General features: G+C 38.8%; 1 protein-coding gene across 4 annotated transcripts in view; it reads left to right on the top strand.

Moving 5' to 3' along the window:
• Positions 1–25,195, top strand: part of BRINP3 (BMP/retinoic acid inducible neural specific 3) — a 205,093-nt gene that overhangs the window by 109,989 nt on the left and 69,909 nt on the right. For all 4 annotated transcript variants that reach the window (XM_063344804.1, XM_063344805.1, XM_063344806.1 and 1 more), the window contains one exon: positions 8,122–8,312. In XM_063344804.1, the coding sequence (XP_063200874.1) occupies positions 8,122–8,312 (191 nt within the window). The remainder of the gene's footprint in view (positions 1–8,121; positions 8,313–25,195) is intronic.

The raw sequence follows: 25,195 nt of genomic DNA, 5'->3' as shown, positions 1-25,195 counted from the left end.
GACTGAAAGTTTCAATGATGAGTGTTTGCCGTGCGATTACTATTAACTTAATGGAATCTGCATCTCTAAATCCCCACAGACTAATTTGGAAAGGGTATCCTGATGTATAATTGGGATCCAGTCACCAAACAGATTGAAGAAATCTAGTGAAGAGGCCTAATGTTCAAGAGAGAGCTTAAATTGTTCCGAATGAAAGATAATTAGTGCCTGCAATTACCCATCTAGGCATTACAAAATGAACTGACATTTTAGAAATGCAGTTTTATCCCTTGGTGGGTGATTATATTAAAGATAATCCTGGTGATTGAGTATCCTTCCAGCAGGACAGTCTTGTCAAAATCCTTTATTCACCTGAGGAATGATTCTCTTTAATACATTTCATAACTGAATTCTAACCATATATTAAGGAAATGACAGCCTTCCTATTCTCTTTTGGCTGATATCTAAGATCTATAAGAACTGAAATGGCTCACAGTAGCTCCATTTTGGAAAAGACCATTCTAGAAACAAGGTGAATTTCTGTTTTACTGAAGTTATTTAAAATAATAAAGTAATTCCTAGTGCTTCTACACCAAATCCATCACCATTAGAATTTTAAGAACAAATTACCTGTGTTGACCAACAATTTGGAATAAAATTCCCAGAGTTTCTTTTAATTACTTAGTATATTTCTTCCGTACAAAAAATGTATTTTTTACGAATGACTGTATATTTTATTGTGTGCACAGCACATCTGAACAGTAAACTTCACTGCAGAAAAACGTTTCTTAAATTATAAAGCATAGTAATAAAGATTTGGCTGCAGCACGTATCCTAATGCAAGGGTTATTCAGTGATAAAAATTATTTTTTGGGATTATTAGCTATTTACTAGTTATTAACTAACATAACTTTCAGTACAAACAGCCATCTGATGAAATTCATTTTCAAGTTGAAATTGGATGCAACAACTCGGGGAAAACCGTCTAACCCAGGCATAGCTCTCTTTAAAAGTACAAAGCACCAGTATCACACTGATCACCAAAGAGCTACAGACTTGACACCTTCTAGAAAGTATGGCCCTAGGTAAAAACTAAAACTTAAGGGTAGTTCTTTTGAAGACATTTGAAAATTGTACCTTAAGCACTCAATATTCTCCCCAAAGCTTCAGGATTTGCTGCAAGGAAGCTGGGCTATGGTGCCCTTTTCTCAGCCCTCTTCAGACCATCTCACAAAGGCCATATAATGCAGAAGCTGCCACAAACTTGCAAAAATTTTCCACTCATGGAGAGACAGCGTTGACTTCTGGGCTCTGTCAACACTCAACGAAGTCAAAGGGAGTTTTTATATTAACTTTGATGGGTTTTGATTTAGGTTCCTAGCCTCGATTTTTAGACATGATTTCAGGCACACCTACTGCCTTCCATTATGATTGGATGGGTGTTAAATACTTTGAAAAATTAGTTCAAGTAAAATAATTACAGGGAATTAGTAATTTCTAAGAATGCTTTCATGAGGTAGCTAATAACCCTATACTTCCCTGTATGTGGTAGTTTTCATTTTTGGGCTAGATTGAATGGGGATTCCCAGAGATGCTTGTCCACACTTTATTAACATGTAATTAGATTTTTTTTTTTCTTTCAGTAATGTACTCGTACTTTCCCTTTAATTATAAATTGTTTTATTCGGAAAGCTTTGTTGCTTTTGTAGCTCCTTAGAAGCAGCAGACCAGACTGAGTGTGCATAGTACTTTTATTTAATGAATACCCAATCATCTGTATTCATGGACATAAAGGAAAGCTTGGCAAACGAGCGATCCTGTGGTAAGATTTGTGTGCCTCTGTGATCATTTGGCTTTCATGAATATCCCTTTTTGACCATAAAGGGAACTCTTGCACATGGTTGTTTGTGATACGTTCCCAAGTCTTTATTCACAAACACAGAAAATACACTCCTCAAGGGCATTTTGAAATGAGAATTTAGGGAAGTTCTATTTTTCTTGCTGCCACGAGATAATGTGGAAAATGACATTTCTCACTGCTTCTATTTCTTATGGACGTTTTACCTTCTTGTGACATAAGCCAAGTGTCCATACTGAGCAACTTCAAGCTGCAGGATAGGATCCTACGTAATCCGCTGTTTGCACAGCAAAACACTGGATTGAGCAGTGGCTTCACGGGTGAGCTCATGTGCCTGTGCACAGGAGTAACTTCTACTTCTGCAGTGACTGTCTGCAGTGTCAAATCAGCAGAGCAAGGAGGGCCGTGACTGCTCATTTTTTTTAATTTTTGTGCACAAGTGGGGATGCTGTGTTGGGCTGGGCCATCGCTAGGAAGTGAGGAGGTTTTCTCTACTCCTCTAGGACAACACATATCCTGTTTGCCTTAGCAAAATTGCAAATTTACATGTCCCAGACAATGCTGACTGGAACAGCTTTAGGGGTAAGGCAAGAGAGGACTCATACAAGGGAACTCCAACCTTGAAAGCAAGAGAAGACTCTACTGGACAAGTCCCTGAGTATCTCATTTAATTAGAGTTGCTTTGAGCAGGGGATTGGACTGGATGACCGCCAGAAGTCCCTTCCAGCCTGAATTGCTTTCTGACTCCATGAAATGTATTTCTAAATTCTTTATCAGCTTTCAACTAGCAGTTCCAAAAGGTAGATTCTCCTTTGAATGGGAGACAATACACAGTATTCCTTTTTCTCCTTTTGTTCTGCATTTATACTTTTCTCTTTTGCTTGCATACAGCGTGATGCAGTGAAGGTCCAGCTTGTTGAATATGCAAGAGCGTTAGCTGCTGTACACTTTAATGGTTTACAAAAGGTAGTGTGCAGCAGTGAGCTTGAGAACTGGAAGTTATTGTGAAGCCTGGGGCACTACTGTGGAGTAAGTGTAGCAGGATGAGAACATTATTGGGTCCCGCTTTAAAAGGCATTCATTTTAATGCTGTTCTTACACTCAGATGTAAAGGCTGCTCAGCAAACCCATAGATTCGGTGATGAGGAAATTACAGATAACTAACATACTGCAATGAAGAGATAGGCCCTTGTTCCAGACATTTGGGTGATGTGAGTCTGGTTCAGGTGCTTTGCAAGATGAAGACAGTGGACTTTGCAAACAAGTCCTCCATGCATCTGGAAACATGGTAGCTGTTCTGAATAAACAAATTTCCAGGAGCTTGCCAAGGCTTCTTATGAAACCGGAACCTTTTTTGGAAATTGGCTAAATGGTAATATCAAGTGTTTGAGATAGATAGATTGATTTATTTTTGCCATTATTGTCTGTCATAATTGCTCAAAGTGTTCATTACCAGGGCATGAATACATTCACCTCTCTGGGTCAGAAAATATCCAATAGCAATGTTGAAGACTTGGAGAATCAGGTTGGACGGGGCTCTGAGCAACCTGATCTAATTGAAGAAGCCCCTAGTCATGGCAGGGGCATTGGAATAGACGGCCTTTCAAGGTCCCTTCCAACCCAAACTATTCTATGATTCCATGATTCTGTGATTCTGTGATTTACGCTAACTGCTGGTACGACCTTTGTTTTGTATAACACTTCTTTCAAGGTAAGATACAAACTATTGGCAAATAAAGGAGGGAAGGACCAGTCCTAAATGACTGATGTGAGAAAGAAACTTGAAAATTTAGTATCAGACTTGCAAACACCCCGCTAGATATGTAAATTTTCCAGCATTTAATATTATGGATGCTAAGGGGAAGGAAAAAATGCAAAAATATATTCTCTTTCTTTTCTCTGGCCGTTTACTCAATTAAGACAGATTTCAAATCCTAAACCAGATGGTATATATAGAATTAACGTGAACTGTTATTCACTCAAACCACAGGAATGATGCCGCATCTGGCCGAGCATTAATTTATATGCTATTTGAACCTGTGCACTTTCATCAGCATCTGCTTGAGTTTGGGAAAATGACTTGATAAAACCCTAATGGTACATTCTGTGATCCATACAATAGATTTTCCACTGGCGCTAAACTATTTTTTATAACAAAGGCATAACAATTTTATTTTTTTAAAATTTTTACTATAATGCATTACAGCTATTGTAGCTGAGGTATTCTATTTAGTCAGAAACTTCTGAGGAGTTCGTAGGCCAAAGACTGTTATGCCTTTGTAAGATACATATATGTGTATGAAGACAGAGCTCTAAATAGGTAAGTGTGGATGATGCTCAGATACATCTGCCTTCGAGTGCTATCCTTTTATTACTGTTTTCTCACTTTCTGACATGAAGTGATGGGAACTGCTTGGATCACTGCCTTTTCCCACCGCTACCCAGGCTACAGATGAAAATATGAAACGTCAAGGCTTATGATCTTGCCATCGTTACAAAGATGTGGATACAGGAAAACAATATCTCAATAATTGAGGCAGAAAATAGCACTAAGTGTTTAAACCATATGAATATGTATTATTATGTATAACAAAATATATTTATTCCTTCAATAGATGGTTATATTTAGTTACAGTTGTTACAGCATTATGCCAATTCTACCATCGCAATGATGATGATTTCCATTTTTTATTTAAATAATTCCTGAAGATATTCATAAGATGCACACAAAATTAATTTCTAATTTCTGAATTATAGAATCATAGAAGGGTTTGAGTTGGAAGGGACCTTAAAGATCCCTTTGTATTTGGAAACCTACCTGATTGCACCCAGTATTAGCATAGTGCCCCAGAATACCAGTGGTGAACTAGGACCCGCTTGTTTGAGATACCGTACAAGCACAATGCAGAGATTTTCGAGGAGAAAGAGCGTCCTTCATGTTTACACCAAAGGCCCCATCGCTTCAGCTGCATGCCTGCGCTCAACCTTGGGAGGTGTAACTTGATGTCATCTGAGTCAAAGTAAACATTCAAATTCATTTCAACCTGGGTGCAGAGCACGAGAAACAAAATGCATCTGTCAGGGAGCGGGGAGGGAGACTGCGGGGCTGGGGATGCGAGGTTTTCCTGCCTGCCAAAACGCACCCTCCAGCAACGGCCACGGCAAGCAGGACTAGGATAATAGGATGATGTGAGAAATGTGACGGGGTTCAAAGGTTATTTTCCTGACATTTTCTAATCAAAACAAAACAATGCAACATACAGTACTGTCCTTTTTCGAGCTGCATTTTTAAAATGTTTTTTTTTATTGCAGTTCTACTCTCCACCCCCTGGAGAACAAACATTTTTGATGGGAGAAAAATAAACTCTGTTTTAGTAATGAAACTTAACAGAATTCTGTTGAAATAGAAGCAGTCCCATTGTCTCTACTAATAAATAATAGAGATCAATCAAAAGCGTTTACACCAGAGCAAGGTGGGGTGGTGTACTGGTTAATGAAACATTTGTGTTTCAACCTCAAAATTTTTTTTTCTATACTTTCCAGAGATTTCCTGCAACATCAAGAGCTTATTGTCTTTTACTTTACAATGCATTATAAGATATTTTCAGTGGAAAGATGGTCGAGCTTGCAAAAGTCACTTTAATCTAAATATACTAGCTAAGACCTCTGGAAAAAGAGAAAAAAATCGAGACAAATCTCCTGGTGAAATTTTTGCGGGCCGCAACCAGTAACTGATAGAATATTTACCCCTGTGAGTTCTGATGTTGTCTGCTCTGATATGAGTGTGTCTTTATAGCTCCACAAACAGCTGCACAAAGCCCAGCCCCCTGGCTCAAACCTCAGCCCACTGCCTTGCTTTTCATTTCAGAAACATCTTTCATACCAGCTGGAGTCACAACGCAGGCTTTGAAAAGGCAGGTTTTATTGCGCAGGCATAGTTGAACATCAACGATGCTGGAACCTAGGCTGGGTTTTGGTCGCAAATTTATCTTGAAGTACAATCATTAGACTTTGCAGTTCTCTACTGCTGGCAGTGGTCGTGGATGTAGTATGGTGTGAATGATGGCCTACCTGGCCACAGGATCGGCACCACCTCGCACCAGGGGACACAAATTTGAACACAAACGGGCGCAAACTTGACCATAGAGAGTTCCATCTCAACATGAGGAGGAACTTCTTTCCTTTGAGGGTGGCAGAGCCCTGGCACAGGCTGCCCAGAGAGGTGCTGGAGTCTCCGTCTCTGGAGACATTCCAAACCCACCTGGACGCGTTCTGTGCCACCTGCTCTGGGTGACCCTGCTCTGGCAGGGGCTTGGACTAGATGATCTCCAGAGGTCCTTTCCAACCCTTGCCATTCTGTGTGTCTGTGAAACAGGTCTGCACTAATGCGATGTGCTCGCGCCTGCCCTGCCAAGCAACCCTAGTCTGCTTTGCAGGAGGTTTTGACAGAAGTTAAATAAAATGTGAACCTATGTCTACTTATTACAGCAGAAAGATTTAGGTAACTGGATGGGGAAATCCTATTACTTACAGAAGCAGCTTTAATTCCTTGCTCTTCCTAGTTCAGGCAACTAATCCCTGCCTTGATGACTGCATGTACACAAAAAAGATGACCCACTACAAAACTGTAGGAGGAGAAGCATAAATATAGTGGTGAAAACTGAGGTGGGCTCCAGCTGGAATAGCCGGCTGCCCTGGGCTGCAACTGTCCCTTCCAGGACAAAATGAACATATTGGACAAGCCCGACAAGTCTAATTAGATAAGAGGCTCCTGGATAATGGCAGTTTTGCCTGTGTGAGGTCTGAAAAGCCGGATTGTCCTCTGAATGTGTGAGAGATTGGAAGGCACTGTAAGGTACTTTGACTAACATGAATGCACTCCTCTCTCCGAACACAAATGAATTTTGCAAGCTGAGGTAGCTGTGTGTCAGATTTGTCAAGAGAAGTGGTCTCCCTCACCGAGGCATGCTTTCTTCCTTTAGCATTGCTCGCCACCAAGATTTTCTCCCTTTAAAGATGATGTCATGTTTTCATCCTACATTTCATCCTACATACAATAGCCTCTACAGCTATATTTTTTGGCATGTAAACCCAGCCAAAGCTGGCATCCCATCCTCCAAACAGGCAAAATGCCACTGGAGCAGATGGGCGAGCAATGAAACTAGCACAAGTGGCAAGTCAGGCTGGATCAGGGGAGCTTCCTTTCCAGGAACAAGGAAACCCCATTCAGTGCAGTTGTTCAGCACCTAAAATACAGGTGTAATGATATTACTCGTTGATTCTTGAGATTAACGTTGAAGAATGCGAGTAGTAAAACGCAGGCTCAGAAAGTGAGAAAAGTATTTTTGTAGTTACTTCAGACATAAGTTGCACAGAAGAAAATACTAAATTTAAATTGCTTTTCTAATTCATTTTCTGAAGTAAAGAGTTTTGCTTAAACACATTACTAAATGAGTGAATTCTTGATTAGCCGGAATGGCAGGAAAAACATATCCATGAAATAAACAATAAATATGGAAAATTCCTTACAAATTTAACAGTATCAGTATGTCTGATATGGAATGCTTCTTAAGTGCTCGCTCAGTCAAACAAATGAGATTTTGTTTTGGTTTTGTTTTCAATAACCCTACAGGAATTAAAATTTCTAAATTCAAGAGTATTTCTCCATGTCTTTTTAAAGAGAAAGGAAGTGAGAAAACCACGACATAAGATGCTGGAGCTTCTCTTTGCTTTTACAAAAGCACCTTTACTTTGAAAGTTCAGAAAGTGTTATTTATGTTTCCCTTTTTTAAAAGAAACTGATTATCGTTCTTTTTTTTTTTTTAAAAAGGAAACAAAAAAAGAAAAGTCACAAACATTACTCTGGTTTCATTTTCTTTTATTCTAACATTAAATACTAAAAAATGAGTTTATTAAGCAACCTTGGAAATGAACACATTTTATACACAATTTAAATTGAATATCTACAGAGTATCTCTGTATTGTTGGTAAATAGGAGTTAATGTAGCAAAATTATTCCCAGTGTCATTGCATTCTAGGCATAAATGCGTCCTATTTTATAGTTGTTATTCATACAAGGCACCAAAAAAAAAAATATATTCCCAGAATAATATCTGTTGTCCATGTGCTTAGGCACTGAAGTATCTGCATCTGCCACCAGGGAAGGATATCTAAACATTAGGCAACGGCTAGGGAAAACTTCAGCTTGCCACCTTGTTTCTGGCAAAATGAGACTTGCAGGTGATGTCTCCAATGACTGCTGTGGTTTCTGTTTCCCTGCTCAGGAGAGGAGTCACTCACAATTTTTGTGGACAAACGGAAGCTGAGCAAGAGGTCAGAAGGAAGCGATCCCAGCACGAACAGCTCTGCGGTGACTCTGGAGACCCTGCACCAGCTTGCAGCCTCCTACTTCATTGACAGGGACAGCACGCTGCGCAGGCTCCACCACATCCAGATTGCCTCCACTGCCATAAAGGTAGGGGAAGTCCTCTAGGACCAACCTGCAGATGTGGTTCCAGATTCACTAGCTGCTTCTCAGCAGGAATGGGGTTTGATTAGTAAAAAAAGATTTGTTAGCAAAACAATATCTGTTGTTCATAATTTTTTCACCTGAATCAACGCATTACATTAATAATGGAGATTCTAGCTTAGAAGAGGGTCTGACACACTAAAGATATTACGCTTGATGAGCAATACATAATTTGAATGATATAGGTGGCCCTCATAGAAGCGTCCAGTCATTGACACAATCTCCTCTACATGTGTGCCCAGCAACTGCATTTATAGGTAGACTATATCTGTGTTCAGGTGCATACAGTTCCCTCCTACTTAATTTCTTTTTTCTTTTTCTTGTTCTTCTTTTTTTTTTTCCTCAAACATGTTTTTTTGTATGCCTGTGTTTGAAACATTTTTTATTTTTTTATTTTTAACTGACCTTTGGAGCAATTTGGAGCTCTTGGTTGTGCTGTTTTGCAGAGGCACATGTTATTTTCTGTTAGAAACTTCTTCTAGGACAGTTTGGCAGTCAAAGCATCCTGCCTACTGAATGCTGTAGGTCACACATAGCCCTGGAGGATGCTTGGCTAAGATCCATGCCTCGGCAGGCAACATATATAAACAACATGTATAAAGCGACAACTGTTATTTTGAGCAGCTCTCTAGCCTTGTGTTGTTTATTTGAAATAACATCTCTCAGTCCATTTCCAGTATTGAAGAGCAAATAAAATTTAAGTTGCAGTTGAATATGCATTCAGTTCTGGGCTCCCTGGTTCAAGAAGGACAGGGAACTGCTGGAGACGGGACAGCAAAGGGCTACCAAGATGATGAGGGGACTGGAACACCTCTCTCATGAAGAAAGGCTGAGGGATTTGGGTCTTTTTAGTCTGGAAAAAAGACGACTAAGGGGGGATCTTATCAATGCTTATCAATACTGAAAGGGTGGGTGTCAGGAGGATGGGGCCAGGCTCTTCTCAGTGGTGCCCAGGGACAGGACAAGGGGTAACGGGCACAAACTTGACCATAGGAAGTTCCATCTCAACGTGAGGAGGAACTTCTTTCCTTTGAGGGTGGCAGAGCCCTGGCACAGGCTGCCCAGAGAGGTGCTGGAGTCTCCGTCTCTGGAGACATTCCAAACCCGCCTGGACGCGTTCCTGTGCCACCTGCTCTGGGTGACCCTGCTCTGGCAGGGGGTTGGACTAGATGATCTCCAGAGGTCCCTTCCAACCCCCACCATTCTGTGATTCTGTGTAATTACGAAGCTTTTAATGTAATATGTGATTTATAATCCATTCCGCTGATTGGATCTTTCCACTGGTAACTAAGGTCTTCATTAAAAACCATGTGAAGCCAATCTGCAGTTTCCAGCTGCCTTAGCTGTTGCTCAAGTAAATATAGATTTACCTCCTTGGGAGTGGCAAGGCCTTTATAGTGAGAAGGATACAACTGCAATTTGTGGCTCGGCAGCACCCGTTCTCTTTAGTTGCTGGTGTACGGAGAATATTCCTCCTGTTTCATCCATCATGGGCTGCTAATCCCAGCTCAGAGATGCTCATCTGCAGGTGCAGGATAATATTTGGCTGTTCAGGCAGCACAGCCGAAAATGCATCAGAACCACCACAGAGTCCGATTTCATCTGAGGGCAGCCCATTGGAACACACAGTCTTGCTGCAGACAATCGTAGTAGCCATCCCTCTGATCTGATTTATCTCCATAATCTCATTGTTTAATATGTAGATGTACAGCAGCCTTTAAAACTAGGCTTCTTCCATCAAGGCACATGCAAAACTTTCCATCTATATTAAGAGAATTTATGGCTGAAACCCATGGTAACTGAAGTGATAGAACACAGAAATGTAGAGACAAAAAAGTGGCTGAAAGAAATGTCTGCTTTCTATTCACTGGTTATTTTTTAAAACAAATTTGCATCGTAATGCAAAATTCAACCCTTCTTGCTAACAATTTACATCATGAACCTTTTGCATGTCCAAGGTGTTTTCCAAACACCACAAAATGACTGTTTTCTCTCCACCTTCTCACTGTTCAGGAGATGGATACAAATGCAAGCTGTGGTCCATCAGCAAATCTGATTTGGTTAATTGACTGTAGCGATCTCTAAAAAACGGTTCTCACCTCAGATGCAACAGTGCTGATACATGAAACCCCTGCTTTTTAGCTTGCTTTCATTGAGAGATTAGGAGCATTTGCATTACAAATTTCTATTGTCAGAACACTTAACTGAACAAAAGAACTGTTTCTGTTGAAAACTAGGAACACAAAAGCAGCTAGGGAAGGCATTTTTTTTGTTCTCTCCCCATGCAGATTTTTGAAACACTGATGGTTTTTGAATTGGAAAATCGTTAAATGAAGTTATATCTCAAGATATAAAGAATAGAGCATATTTCAAATTATTTATTAAAACATATGTACTGACATCTGAGTTAGACCACAGGCCTTCCGTAGAGCTGCAGAGCCAGATCTCTGTGTTCCAGCAGATAGAACAGCTTGAGGGCTGATTCAGGAGAAGTGACACCCTGGGGGACCTGAGGACCAACCTGCCACCAGCCAGCTCTGTGCCTTCCCCTCCTGGTCTGCTCTGGGGAAAAGAGTGTGGGGGGTTTTGTGCTGTAAACTACTGCACAGGTTTTGAAGTCACAGCACCCTCTGTGTCTGGCTTTACTCACCACTGCTGTGCTCAAAGCCGCCTTCTGCAGGAGAGATCAAACTGGGGATTTGCAAAGGGAGTCCAAGAAAAGGTCTCGCAGCTTACCATAACTCCCTTCGGACCAGCATCAAAGAAATCCAATTTAAAGGTGTTGGAAGAAGTTTAGAAATCCCCAAAATTCTGAATTTATATTAAAGTTTTCCAAGTGATACACAGTCATTTCTTGATTGCTGACTAGTTAACAACAACAACAAAAAAATCATTTCATAATCTGTTTAGTATTTAATACTATATATTTTTTTATTCACTCTCAGATAGCAATTTTTTGTCTTAAAACACAATTTGCATGTACATATAACTTCATTTCATTGAAAACAAAAAAACCAAAAAGGCTAGTTATTGAATAGTTGGTTTTCCCTTCCTTTTTTGTCAGTCAATTTTATTTACATTTTGGATGGCTTTTTAATATGCGGTATACTAGGCTCTACCATACTAGCAAAGCTGTTTATATTTTAGGGAGAACTGAGAGTATTAATAAACTTTCATGTAACTCATACTCCTATTAGGAAGAACGTAAGTATCCTTTGGGGAATGCGTATCTGAATAAAATAAAAAAATATATTATTTGGAACAGGCAAGACTTAAAGCACAAATCAAAAGACATGATATTCGCAGATAAATCCTAGCACTTCAGCGCACAGATTATCTCTGCCACAAAGGTGTTCCTGGAGTTTTGGACTTGGAAGCAAACAGGAGTCGTTTGATAATGGTTGCTTCTTGGCTTATTTGTTTTTCACATTTCCTGTGACTATGGGCAATCTGAAACTGCAGCAGTAGTTAGAAACAACTTTGCACAACTCTTCACACAACCAGGTATTTGCCGTCTGTAGTGTTCTGAGATGGCTATCTTAATGGCTCTAACACCCCTAAAAATATTATTTGAGAAGAGAGATTAAAAATACACTTTCCTTCCTTCAGAAGCATAAGCAAACAAAGCCAGTATTTTTCATTCCTTTTAGTTCCAAAATCAGTATAAGCCTTCATTTGCAGGTTAGACTAGATCACTCCTCACACCTCTTTTTTCCTACAGTTTTACCTGCAAAAAGTGCATCTTTTCTCTTAAAAAGCAAAAGGATGATACTTATAAACAACATGACGTGTCTCCTAAACAAGTTACTGTATTAATTCTGTACTCTTTCTTGTGATTTTTCTCTTCTCATGACTTATCTGTCTTTCAGGCTATCTGGTTTAGGGAGGGAGAAATTTTCTTTTTGGATGCATTGTAAATTGGTAACACATCACCAAGGTTCCATGATCATTTAGCAACAAAAACATAATAATAACATTATGGGAAGAAATATTTTCTTGCTTACAGGAGCATGAAACAGTAAGAAAAAACCTTAACATGCAGTAGTAGAGAGGGTCTTGAAACTACGTGAGAGGCATCACCGAGAATGCTACAGGAAAGAGGATGAGCATTTAGCAGATCTATAGCAGTGCTCAGTAATATGCTGGGATAGCAGTTACTCCATCCTAGCACCTCACTCATTCACAAACTACCCATGTCTAGGTCTGGCCATTCGGTTCCTGATGCTTCCAGATTCTTCCTCTAGTGCCTCCTTCATAGAGTAAGGTGTTTACAGATGGGACATGAAGAGGGATTCCTTAAGTCTCTTGAGTTACAGAGCCAAATCAACACTTGGTCGAGTATTAGGTGAGAATGATCAAGCTCAATCAGTCTTCTGGGGAAAAAAATTACCAGGAAGAAATCTGTTTTCCAAAATCCTAAGAATTTCTCTTTGGAAAGCAACACGTAATGAAACATTTTTCTCCTGTATGTAATTAAAGCATTTAACAGTTCTTACATTAAGGAAAACAAGTAAAAATTCTTATATTCTTCATTCAAATTCCTTGAGATATGTGATAGCTGAATTTTTTTTCTTACAGGTCTTGATACATTATTTTGTGGGACTGATGCAGGAAGATAATATTTTGATAAGTTTTATATTTAAGCTTTTCTACCAAAACCCTAAGTTGTGTCCCAGAGAAGGGAAAGCATTAGGAAGGGAGAAGTGAGAATTAACATTAAAGTCTTTATGTTTAATTCTTATTTATCTAGTGAAGAACAATACCATTCAGAGCAAGATCTGTTAATGTGCAACATGAGGAAAGGAGTGGAAGAGATGAATTTGATTAATCAAGTTTGTTAATCAATTTTTTTTTGTAATCAAATTTGTTAGTTGTGACATAATTATCCTTAAAAATAACACGAGCACAACTGATGGAGGCTTTGAATAAATCACGTAGATGATACATTGTTTATTCCACATTAAAAAATGTAAAATCACCATGTCACAACATTTTCCAACTGAAAATCAAATGTCCGTGGGATCTACCCAGAGCCTATATCAATATTTAACTTATTTAAAAGTCCTTGATACGTACATTCTTTCAATATTGCTTTAATGCATGCATTTTAGTGTAAGTGGTTAGGCTCATATGCTAAATCAACAGTTTGTAGCCTCAAGGGCCTCATTGGAAACTCACCAAGCGCCTGAGGGCTACATCCAATTTGCATATACATTTACATGAATATACATCCTGTTGTGTTTGAGATATTACAGATACAACATTACTTCCTTTGCATGCTCATTTTAGAAGCTTTTTCCTATGAAAATTTTTCTTCAGATGCGATGGTGGCTGTTAGCTCTGCCTGTTAACGTCCCTATTAGGATGATGGGGTATGCCGTCCTCTTGTTTAATAAAAGCACGTATTGTGGAATTGTGGAATTGTGGAAGCAGGATACAAATAAAGTCAGCAAATGTTTTTCTTTCCCTGTGGGGTATCTTTAAGGAGCAATATTCTCAACTCTTCCAACTTGGCATTGTTCTCGCTCCTGTACAGCCGTGCTAATGTGCACCTGTTTAAGATCTAACCATAGCTGGAGGCCCAGGGGAAGGTGAAATGACCAGAGACCTAGGACTGCGCAATGACCCTAATCCATATGACCGATCTCTTTCCTTTGCTGATTGAGGGATGGTGTAAACAAGACATGAAGGTCACGAGTTACTGTAGTATCTACTGTGATTCTGGCAACGTGTCCTGTCGTTGCCCACTGGAAGAATACATTGGTGCCCTACCCTGAGACCATGCAGCGGTACTCCTAACAACTAATTAGGAGACTTTTTCAATGGTGGGTAGATGGGAGAGGGCTGCACATAGTACATTGTTTTCAGTCTGCTTTCTGAGTCTAATGCAGTTGGGAGACAGTGTATGTTCCTGCTTAAATGACCCCAGTTCCTGTTCGCTAGAAGCCGTAATTCCACCACTGTCACTAGTGAACTTCTGCACTAAGTCCAAACAACTGTGCAGAACACATAAGGAACACATTGTTCACATGGTAAATTAAATATTATTGAATACTCTCATTGCATTCTGCAAAACACAGTTATGTTAGGCAAGTATAACATTGCTGGTTAATAAAGTGAGGTTGTTACAGTAGTTATCTTTTGGAGGATATCTTCTTCCATTCCAGAACACGTTGTCTTTCAAGGGAGCTGGGGCAGGTGAATACAGTGTAGGTGTTATCTGAGGGTCCAGACAGCTGTGGGACAGCCACAGTGCAACAAAAGAACAGGAGGCAACCGAAGAGCAGATGCATAAATTGAATTTTCCACCAGCTATTTACAGCCAGATTACAGCCCATTTATTCCATCTGAGTGAGAAAGAATAAACATCCTTGAAAATGTGCCCTCTAATTTCAATTACATTTTATTGTGCAATTTGCTTTTTTCTTCCCAGAAAACACTTTTCTTGCTATGGGAGATTTAAGCACTTTTGTTGTCTCTGAAAACTTTAGATTAAAATAGTTTGTAAGAACAGGGCTCTATTGTGATGGTAAATATATCTGATTGTCTATAATTAACCCATGAATGACTCATGGTGAGCTGTTACAGAGGAAATTTAAGCGTAATGAAATTAGTTTCTCACTCAAAAACTCAGACTGAAAACCAGACCATTTTTTTTGTTTCTTTGTTTTGTCTTAAAAGGCTTCCTTGGTTCATTTTTTTTCCTTTCATACCTTATACTTGAATGTGTTTTTCTGTGAATTCAAGTAATTGCTGTAATCAAAAGTAGAAATGCTGAAATACTAGAAAGCCTTGTAGTTTTGTCAAACTTCAGGCAAATTCTAAATGTAGATAGTTTTCACAGTTTTGTATAAACAGCCAAATTTTTGAAGCTTTTGAAATCCAGATCTTGAACCCTTTCTTTTTGTCCTGATTTTCCCCATTCAGTTTGTGGACAGGATTTAAGACTGTAGAGCTGAGAAACCTTGTAAATGACCAAAACTTGGGAAGCTCAAAATATTGTGCCCAGCAAGAGCTTTAAGTTGTAAAATCACAGGTATTTGTTGACTCCATTGAAGAAATTAAGTAGTAAATGTAATTTTAATTAAACAAACCTGGGGAACTAAAAGCCAGAAATGGCTTCCCCATTGTGTAGGTATGGTGACTTAAGGATGCCATGGAAAAGCCAGAGTACGGGTTTTCAAGGATAAGTATTGTTCAGGTCCGTTATGAAATGGAAATGCCAGAAAACCAAGCAATGTGCACTTACAGGCCAGAAAGCCAACCACATGCTGGGCTGCATCAAAAGAAGCGATGCCAGCAGGGCGAGGGAGGTGATTCTGCCCCTCTACTCTGCTCTCGTGGGACCCCACCTGGAGTACTGCATCCAGCTCTGGGGTCCCCAACATAAGAAGGACATGGACCTGTTGGAGCGGGTCCAGCCGAGGGCCACGAAGATGCTCAGAGAGCTGGAGCCCCTCTGCTGTGAGGACAGGCTGAGAGGGTTGGGGTTGTTCAGCCTGGAGAAGAGAAGGCTCCGGGGAGACCTTAGAGCCCCTTCCAGTCCCTAAAGGGGGCTACAGGAAGGATGGGGAGGGACTCTGGATCAGGGAGTGGAGTGATAGGACAAGGGGTAAAGGTTTTAAACTGAAAGAGGAGAGAAGTAGATTAGATATTAGGAAGAAGTTCTTTCCTGTGAGGGTGGTGAGCCCCTGGCCCAGGTTGCCCAGGGAGGTTGTGGCTCCCAAATCTTTGTCTCGATGTGGTAAACTCCCATGAAATTTTTGTAAGAACCGAATACTTTTGCAGGTTACTTTGAATATCTCACTCATTATTAAAAGCTTCACAAAATCAGCTCATTACCTATATGGCTAGGTATGGATTTTTAAATGCATATTTTGATTATTATCTGATCTTACCAGAGGAACTGGGACCTGCAGTTAGGTATCTGGCTTCTATTACATTTTGGGCATCACCTAGCTCCTAAGAGTCTTTCAGTAATCTGAATTTAATTGTGGATTTGGATAGGCAGGTTTGGAGAGCTGGAATCAAAATGCTGACATTTTGGAGTTTGAGCCTGGCGAAACCATGCCATAAAGCACGGCGCGGAGGCCATGTGCTAGTATATGGTGTGCTAACATCAATAAAATGTGGAACACAGGACATGATCTGAAAGCTGTACCGCAGTGCTGTGGCCCAGATAAATACAATATGATTCTCAACAGGGTTTATTTGGTCAGGAGCAGCCCTGCACTTCTGCAGCTATATCCCTTCTTTTTCTGAAGCTAGACCAATCTCAGGGAGCTGTGTTCATGCTCCACCATGTTCTACTGCACAGCACAGGATTTTTATTTGTCTCATTATAAAATTGAAATACATGAGGTTTTATGCATTTGTGTCCGGGAGCTGTTGGAGGTCTTGGGATCAAATTCGCCATATAGATATAATGAAATCTTGTGACTGCTATGTGTGGACCATTAACTAGTTCTAAGAATGCACCAAGTGTAAGGGTTAGGGACTTATTTCCATATTTTATTCAAGAATTTAAGTTGATGATATTAAAAACAACCTTAATTCATTTGGACAGTTGAGTTTTAATTAAATTGAAACTCCGGGGCTGCTTTCCCTAAAAGGTAATGTAGAGGTCAGCTCTTCAGTTGGTGTAAAACAGCAGTTCATTTGAGAATCCGGCCCTCGCTATTTCAGAGAGTGAGAGGAAAGGCGGGGGGCGGGAAAGGACCAGCAAGTTAATGCAATAACATGTTTTACTAACCACTCTGAGAATGCGTACTCAGCAACATAATTGACACAATACATCACAGCAGCTGCAGCATGACACTCGTAAAAGGATGTGTTTCAGCCGCCTCTGATACAGACTACACTGGCTCATTATATTTACAGCAATGTGCATAGCGTAGTAATGAGTGCAAGAAGTTATAACATCGCCAGCTAGTTGGTAGCGCAGCATGAGATGCTTTCAAAGCAACAAAATAACACATAATAGAGATGCTAAGGTATGCATTTCGGAAAGACTTTAAATAACTATTCTTCACTTAAAAAACCCCCACCAAACAAACAAAAAAAAACAACAAAAAAGGATAGACCATACGACATGATAGATCATAACAAATTGAAGGACTTTGTTATATCAGTTATGTAGTTTAGACAAGAAAGAAGGGTAAAAAAAACTCCAAGAAAATAAAGACTGCCAAACCCTAAGCAGGTTTTAAGTGTACATATGTAGGTAAGAGACCTTAGCAGCACTCCCAGAACACTTGCCATCACAGTTGTCAAAAACCTATTTACAATTCATACTATAGTTCCTTAAATGTTTTGAATTCTTTTTTTTTTTTCTCCTTAAAAAGTGAAACTAAAGTAAATAAACTCAGAAAATGGAGAAGGTTTTTAATATTGAGAGATCCACAATGAACATATTGAACAGTGCAGGCAGAGCAAGGCATTCCAGCACTAATTTGGAGGCACTCAGATTTGTATGGATTTTAATTTGTTCTTTATTCTGGCTGTGCAGCGGTTTGTGTATGGGTTGAGAAACTTACTTCAGCACTCTCAGTGTCCTCCACTCTCTAATTGACAGCTGTGGCCTGTCAGCAGGTCAGAAAAAGTCAAGCAAGGACTATAAAATTCACAGAACATTTCCGTGCCTCTGAACCCTAAGAAATATGAGATAGCATGTATCAACAACATGTAACAACACAAAGGTCAGATTAGGAAGAATATCTCAGGTTAATAGAGGCTCAGAGTCAGAAGAAATAGGCTTAGAGAATAATAAAAGGCTGTTTCAAGGTTTCAGCGTTCGTATTCTTTTTTCTGTAGAATTTATACCCATAATACATTTTCACATGTTTTGTTGTTATAGATTATGACTCAAACTGCAATCATCCTCTTCAATCTATTAATTTAATGGTACAAAACACCCCTGAAAATGTCCTTTTATTAGAATCCTTTAGGAGTAACCGATTCCGAGAGCTACATCATTGCCGCCTTCTGCAGCTCACTGTTATTTCTACCTGTAGGGCTTCACACGGTACTTAGGCAGGATTTGCATTTCTGACAGCAAAACTATAATGTAATCTCTAACAAGATAATGCTTATAATGCCTCTATATGCTGTGGCAGAAGCTGGGTTTAAGGAAGGTTCCATTATTTATCCAGGAGACTTTTTATAGTATTGAGTGATTACTGTAGTGTTTTCAGATCTTTAATGTCTGAAGGGCTGGTAGTTTCATCACTGTTCTACAGACTTTATTGCTGAACCAAGTATCCAAAATCAAAAGTGTTTCTATTTTTGCATTGTGAGATTCTGACCTTATACAATGAATGAACTCCACTGAAATCAAAGAAGTTTCTTCACACGCATGTTGATATCATTGAGATCAGGGTTTTCTCCATTCAACTGCAGCCATCATCTTTCTAATTTATCAAACTATTACTCATTAGCTTTCCCTAGATTACTCAAATTAATTCTGTCATTCCCAAGGAATGATATTTGGGGTCCCTGCAGTATTTTTCCTTTGATTTTTGTTAAAATTAAAACAAAAATAATAAAAAAAAAGTTAAAAGAATCATAGAATGGTTAGAGTTGGAAGGGACCTCGAAGATCATCTTGATCCAACCCCCTGCTCTGAGCAGGGACACCCCCCACTGGGCCAGGTTCCACTGGGTCATTTTTTCAAAAATTATGTCAATGCAAGATCCATAATAAGACACATTCACATATGCCCTAATGGTATTTGATAGGTCTTTCAATTCCCACGAATCAGGATGATTTGAACAATTTTCCAGCTATACATAACAGTCTTTCTGGATAACATTGCTCCTGGAGCCTAGTTCTAGGAGCAGGCTTCTGTACATGAAAAATTCTCATTTTGTCTAGTTCATGAAATGAGAATATTGAGAATTGCTCAGTTATTAGCAAAAACTTTCCAAAGAGCGGTCAGTTTGTTCATTCATGACTCTTTATAGATGGTGAATGAGTTAAGGTCTGACAGCAGAGTTTGGTGAAAAGTGCTCAACGCCATGTGCTGCAGGGATCTTCACCTGTCAAAAACATGGAAACCCCCATGGTACAAATCCACAATGTTCCACTAAATTCAGTGTTGGTTTACACTGGGGAGGATCTGGTCTTGATGAGAATATAAGATCATGGTGCGTCTATAGGAATTTTCCATCCAGCTGTAATTGTTACCTCTCAAGATGGCTTTTTCATTTGAATTCTGTGTCTTTCAACTTTGTAATGGTCTTTATTACTGTAAATTTACAGAAATACTTGGTTATAATTTGATATGTTTGCAGTTAGGAGTATTTTTATTGTTTAATCAAATTCAGTAAACTTATGAATCCAGTTTCACTTTTGTTCTTCTAAGTAAAACATTGAACTCTGATTGACGTTTCCACCTCCTAATGTGATGTGCAGTTTTGGACAGAGAGGTACTCTTCCTTTTCTTCCCTATCCCTTTTTATGTGTTCATTAAAGCTTTAAGGGATATAATGAAAATATAGTTTGGTACCTACATCTTCCCAGTTCTCATTCACTAAAGGCAGTTCTACTCTTTTGAGTATTTGACGTTAAAAGTTTCTATATTTAAGGGTGGGTATTATTAAAACCATCTCAGCCCTTATGCTACAGGGTTCTTCACTTGACTTGTGTGTATTTCACAGGACTTAAGTGTAAAAGAAATGGTCTTTTTTCAATTTATATTAAGGGACCGAAACTGAAAGATCAGACTGTGTACAGAACACAACTACCAGCTCTCATTTCCAATATATTTTGACTGAAATGAGAAACCTGGATTCAATGCTCCTTTCTGATCTACAGCAGAAAGGCAATAGAATTATCTGGAATAATCTGTGATTCTGTGATTCTGTGAATAGAACTGGTCTCTGAGGGAATGAAAAGGGGAATTTATTCTGTTTTGGTAGAGTTAGGAGCTTATGGCTTATTTTTAACCAAACATTTTTCTTTCATATGGTTCTTCATTTGCAAATGTGTTTCTTTTGTCTTGCCTTGCTTTTCCCAGTCTTTTTTTTTTTAATCTAGAATAGTGCTTATTATCACAGCAGCAAGTTTTCTGTAAAAATTGCTACGTGAAAAGTAATTTACATACATATAATTAATTATTAAAATAATTGTTTGGTTCATAGTAGAGAGTTCTAGGTAGAACTGTGTGAATATTTGTATCTTAATCAAATATACCCTCAGGTTTGATGTATTTACCGTCACCTCATGCTTGCAGAGGTTGACCTAACACAGAAAGCTAATATCCTAAATAAACTGCCTCCTTTCCTACTCACTGGGTGCTTCTTCAACTGCTTCTGTCTGACCCCAGCCTGCAAACGTCGATGGTTCTGCACTCCAGACTAGCAGCTGGAATAGAAATAGGGAGAAGCTGGGAGACTTTTTTTTTCTATGAGTAAGTACCCTATGAAGATTAAGCATGGTTAAATGAGGAACAGTTTTATTCTTTTCTGACCACTGGGTTTTAAAGTGTTGTAGACAAGCTATGAAATGTTCCCTTACCATTCAGCACTAGAATGAATTCAGAAATAGTCTGGACGACAGTGAGCCAAAATGCTACTAAGATCCCCTACATCTTGTGAGAATCTCACAAGTCAAGTCCTCAAAACTGCTTGGATGATATAAAAGCCATGGTTCATTTTTCAAGGTAAGCACCCAGCACTCTCAAATCTTGCAGTGAGTTCCTGAGTGCTTACATTTCATTATGAGCACTGCTCCTTTAACTCACTTAAATGATTTAGAAAGCATCAGTAAACATGGATGCTTCAGAACAGATTCAACACTAAGTCCTTTGTGGTTTACTGTTCTTTAGCTAATTTGGTATTAGTCCTTGATTGGAGTTTCAAGTGCAATTGCAGATAAATATTTGAAGATGCTTTTTCCTACCACATAGTGTTTAACAAGCAACATATACATTTAGTTTTAAAAGCTAATTACCAGTGATTTTATTTCTGAGCCCTAAGTCTGTTATAATTTATATGGTGAACAAGTTTGCCATTCCTATTGGCCTGTTCTGATTAAGAATCATATAATCTGCAACCGTGCACTGTGCATGATATACATATTTATTGAAGCAAAATCTGGAATTAGATTCCAGTCCCAGGTGTTCTTACGACGTCTTTTCTCAAGTTCGGGGAATTTAAAGGCTGAAGATTTGCTTTTACCACAGATGAAACTACACAATAGTGATGGAACAGCATAATCAATCAAAGTTATAGAGCAATATATCTAAACTAGTCATCTCACGCTGAGGAGGCATCCATATGAAATAAAGTTTAGAGCTTCAGTATAAAGTTGCTTTTTCTTTTCTAAAACAGATTTAGCCAAGCGTTACCCCTTAGTTTGAACACCTGATAAGGTTTTAATGATTAAATTGTTAATTCTGTCATTTTTAATTCTGTAGGTAGGCCTTCCAATATGCAGGAAAACATGCAAAAACCAGTAGCATGGAAATAAGAGTTTTGCAAAACAATTAATTGAGAGTCGGCAGCACCAATGAGACAGAGAGGGCAAATGTGTTACAATCATTTACCAGAGGGAATAAATTGGTGGGAAGTAATGAGGATACAACCTAAAAATAAATCCCTAAAAACATATATGTGAGCCAGGCAGAGAGCGAGGCAGCAGACACGCACGTTATGGACAGTAATGTGATTTCTTTTGAGAGGTTAGAATGACAACCCCATAAGGGGTGGTTTGAATGGAGTGTGGCAAAATCAAGTGGACGTGCAAAATGTTCTGCTGCAGATGTCACAGTCAGTGTGGTGCGGAGGGTTAGGAATTGGAGTGCTATGGAGAGCAAACATAAATCCTGAGTTGACATGAATTCCAGGGGAGGAAATATAAGATCTGGCAATAGCTTAAATTATTACATTTTTAGAGCTATTACCAAAGAGAATATTGCAATTAAGTGTTAGAATTGCACAGAAATATATAATCATAGGTAGGATCTGCATGGAAATCTGGTTCTTAATTAACCTGCCCTTATCACTTTGATTTTTGAGCTTGAAGACTTTAAATCCTTTTTATATTATTTTTAGGTCCTAATGTTAGCCTTTAACTCTTTTTTTTTTAGCATAAGTTATTATTTTTATCTTAAAATATAATATATATATATGTATAAGTTTTAAAACTGACCACATTAAAGGTAAAATGTTTCCAAATTATCCAAAGATAATTTTTATATTGACCTAGACTTTCTTTTTCCTGTCGCTTCACAAAGAAAAGTAACTTCTTAACTATTTATTCTGATTCAGGAAGGACTATATTTTTTTATTCACACTTTCCCAACCTAAGAAAATTATTTTCCATTCAACTGCAGTATTATTATGACTAATAATATCTATGAGTTTTATAAATAGCCAGATCATGCTGTCTTCTTGAAACTAATGGGGACATGGTGAAAAATCCCAGTAGCCTCAGCATTGCATATTGGAACTGAGCCATGAAGATATAAATCCTATTCCTAATGCTCTTGGGAAGTCCTTGCCTGGGATTTTACAGTTGGGTTAAATGTAGGCAGATGGTGTCCCTTTAAGCATGTACCCCAAGTTTTCTTTGGAGCTTTTTGTCCTTTATGTGGTAATGGAGTTATGTTTGGAAAAGAATGGAGGGTTAAGAATCGGGCTTTACTTCAGCAAGTTTCTTTGCTTTTGCTTTCTGCAGATACCTTGAGATTTTTATGAACGTGAAATATTATTTTAATTTGTATCTGTGCTGTCCTCTTTCTTTCTAATTTTATCTTTCAAACAAAATATATAGATTTCATTTATTGCTTGTTGCTCAACTGTCTCTTTAGGCAATAATAGTTGTGAAAAAATAACATTAGTATTCATTTAAGTATGATGTGAGCAAGCAGAAATATCTAAATGTAAACTGAAACAAAATATTCAGTTTATATTACGTTTTTGCTCAGTCTGTTACTTCTTCCTAAGAGAACTTCACTCTCATCTATTCTTCAAGATTAATTAAAATAGATAGCTTGTTCTTTCTGAGAGAATGCCTGTCCTTGTTCTCTGGATAAGGCTGATGCACCCTTCATTTCTGAAAGTGGACGAAATAAAGGCTCTGGTACCACTGCCCTGACTGGTTTGCCGACAAAGATTTCCTGCAGACTTGCTTGTTGTTTTACGTAAGGATGTATGGGAACGTGGCATCGGACATGCAGTGGATTTACAATGTCCTTGAGAAGGGAAAATTGTGGCTCCGATGCCAGAACTGTCAACGCTGCCGGGGATTTCAGCTGGGGTAAATCCTCACTTTCAATTTCCATAACCCCGGGAGTGTTGCGCAGTCTGCAGAATCGGCGTTACAGAACAGCACAAGGACTAATCACTTTCTCCTCCCTTTCTGACCCCTATCTCAGGTGTCTGTAGAAGGTAGTTCAACCTGTATATGTTTCCTAGCTGAGAGCCGCAGCGTTCCTGGCAGTCTTGCTTTCTTGTCTCATTTTCCTATGGCACAGCATAGATTTAAAGACTCGTCTCGATGTTCTTGTGGGTTCTCTCAGAACGTACAGATAATAAATTGCTGTCTGAGATAGTGGGGAGCAGGCTTGAACGGACAGGTCATTGCTCCCTATCAGATTAATCTAAACAGCCCTAAAAAATCATAATCTTTTTAAAGAATGTAACAACAGAGCAGAATTTTAATAGTCAGTTCATTTCCAATTCCTAGAATATTCTGATTTCTGAGGTATTTTGATTTCTGAGGTATTTTATGCTTTATGTGGGGATAGTACATTTCAAGTTCAGTGCTGTTGTAATGTAGTAGTCTAGTTCACATAAATTCCAGAGAGTGTAGAAACAAAGGAGAGGGAATGGAGGGATTACACTGATCTCTTGGGAAGATTTATTGCTGCAGTCAGTGAAAATGAAAGGCATCTCCTTGCCCAAAAAGCTTGAAAGAACTCCTTATTCCACTTCTAATGAAGTTAATGGAAATTTCGCAAGTTATTTCCTTTGCAGAAAGATCAAGTTTACTGTTTCTCTTCCATTTTACAACAACAGATCATAGAAAAAATATGATGGGAGAGATTCCAGGTCTCCTGACTTAGTGGGCTCTTCAAATTAAAAAGTCAGTCCTATGCTATCAATACTGCTGCTAGAAAATGTGTTGAAAATGTTACATGCCTATAACGTATTGCTTTAAAAATTAAAAAAAAAATAAAATTAAAATTTAAAAAACCCAAACAAACCAGGAATCAAAAAACATTAATCCAACTCCCGACGTGGTGAGTGCTGTTGGTTTGTCTATACCTCCTTCAGAAACGTTCATCTAGCTGGTAGCATGACAAGTGCCAGTGCTTGGAACGTTCAGAAGATTTGATTTATTTTAATTACATGCTAATTAATGGGAGTCTTTTAATATGCTCAATGACACAAGTAGGACAGCAGAGTAGCAACTATTGTGTGGTAAAGGAAAGTGCTGAAAGAAAGGTGTTTTTGTGAAAAACTGTTGAGCCTGGGGGGAAAAAAATAAATAAGGAAAGTTGGCAGGAGAGCCACTTCTAAATAGAAAGTACATTTAGTTCCTATTCATTTGATCAACTTTTTTTTAGGTGAAATGAGCACTGACTGCAGAATGTACAGGGATGACAATGTGTGGGGACATGGGCTGGAAGACGAGTCCTGAAGGTGAGGTTGATAGGAGAGTCACACAAGAGAATCCTAAAGACTTCAGGCTTCCCCTCCCTCCATACTTTTGCCCATTCTTCTGTATGCGCCAGTCGTTCTTCCATGAGTGGTCATGTATATGTGATGAGTTTGCTTTAAATCATTATTTTAATGTTTAAAATATTAAAGAGGTTTATATGA

This window comes from Chroicocephalus ridibundus, chromosome 8 (genome assembly GCF_963924245.1).
Source record: "Chroicocephalus ridibundus chromosome 8, bChrRid1.1, whole genome shotgun sequence".
NCBI lineage: Eukaryota > Metazoa > Chordata > Aves > Charadriiformes > Laridae > Chroicocephalus > Chroicocephalus ridibundus.
This window is presented reverse-complemented; position numbering and strand designations above follow the sequence as displayed.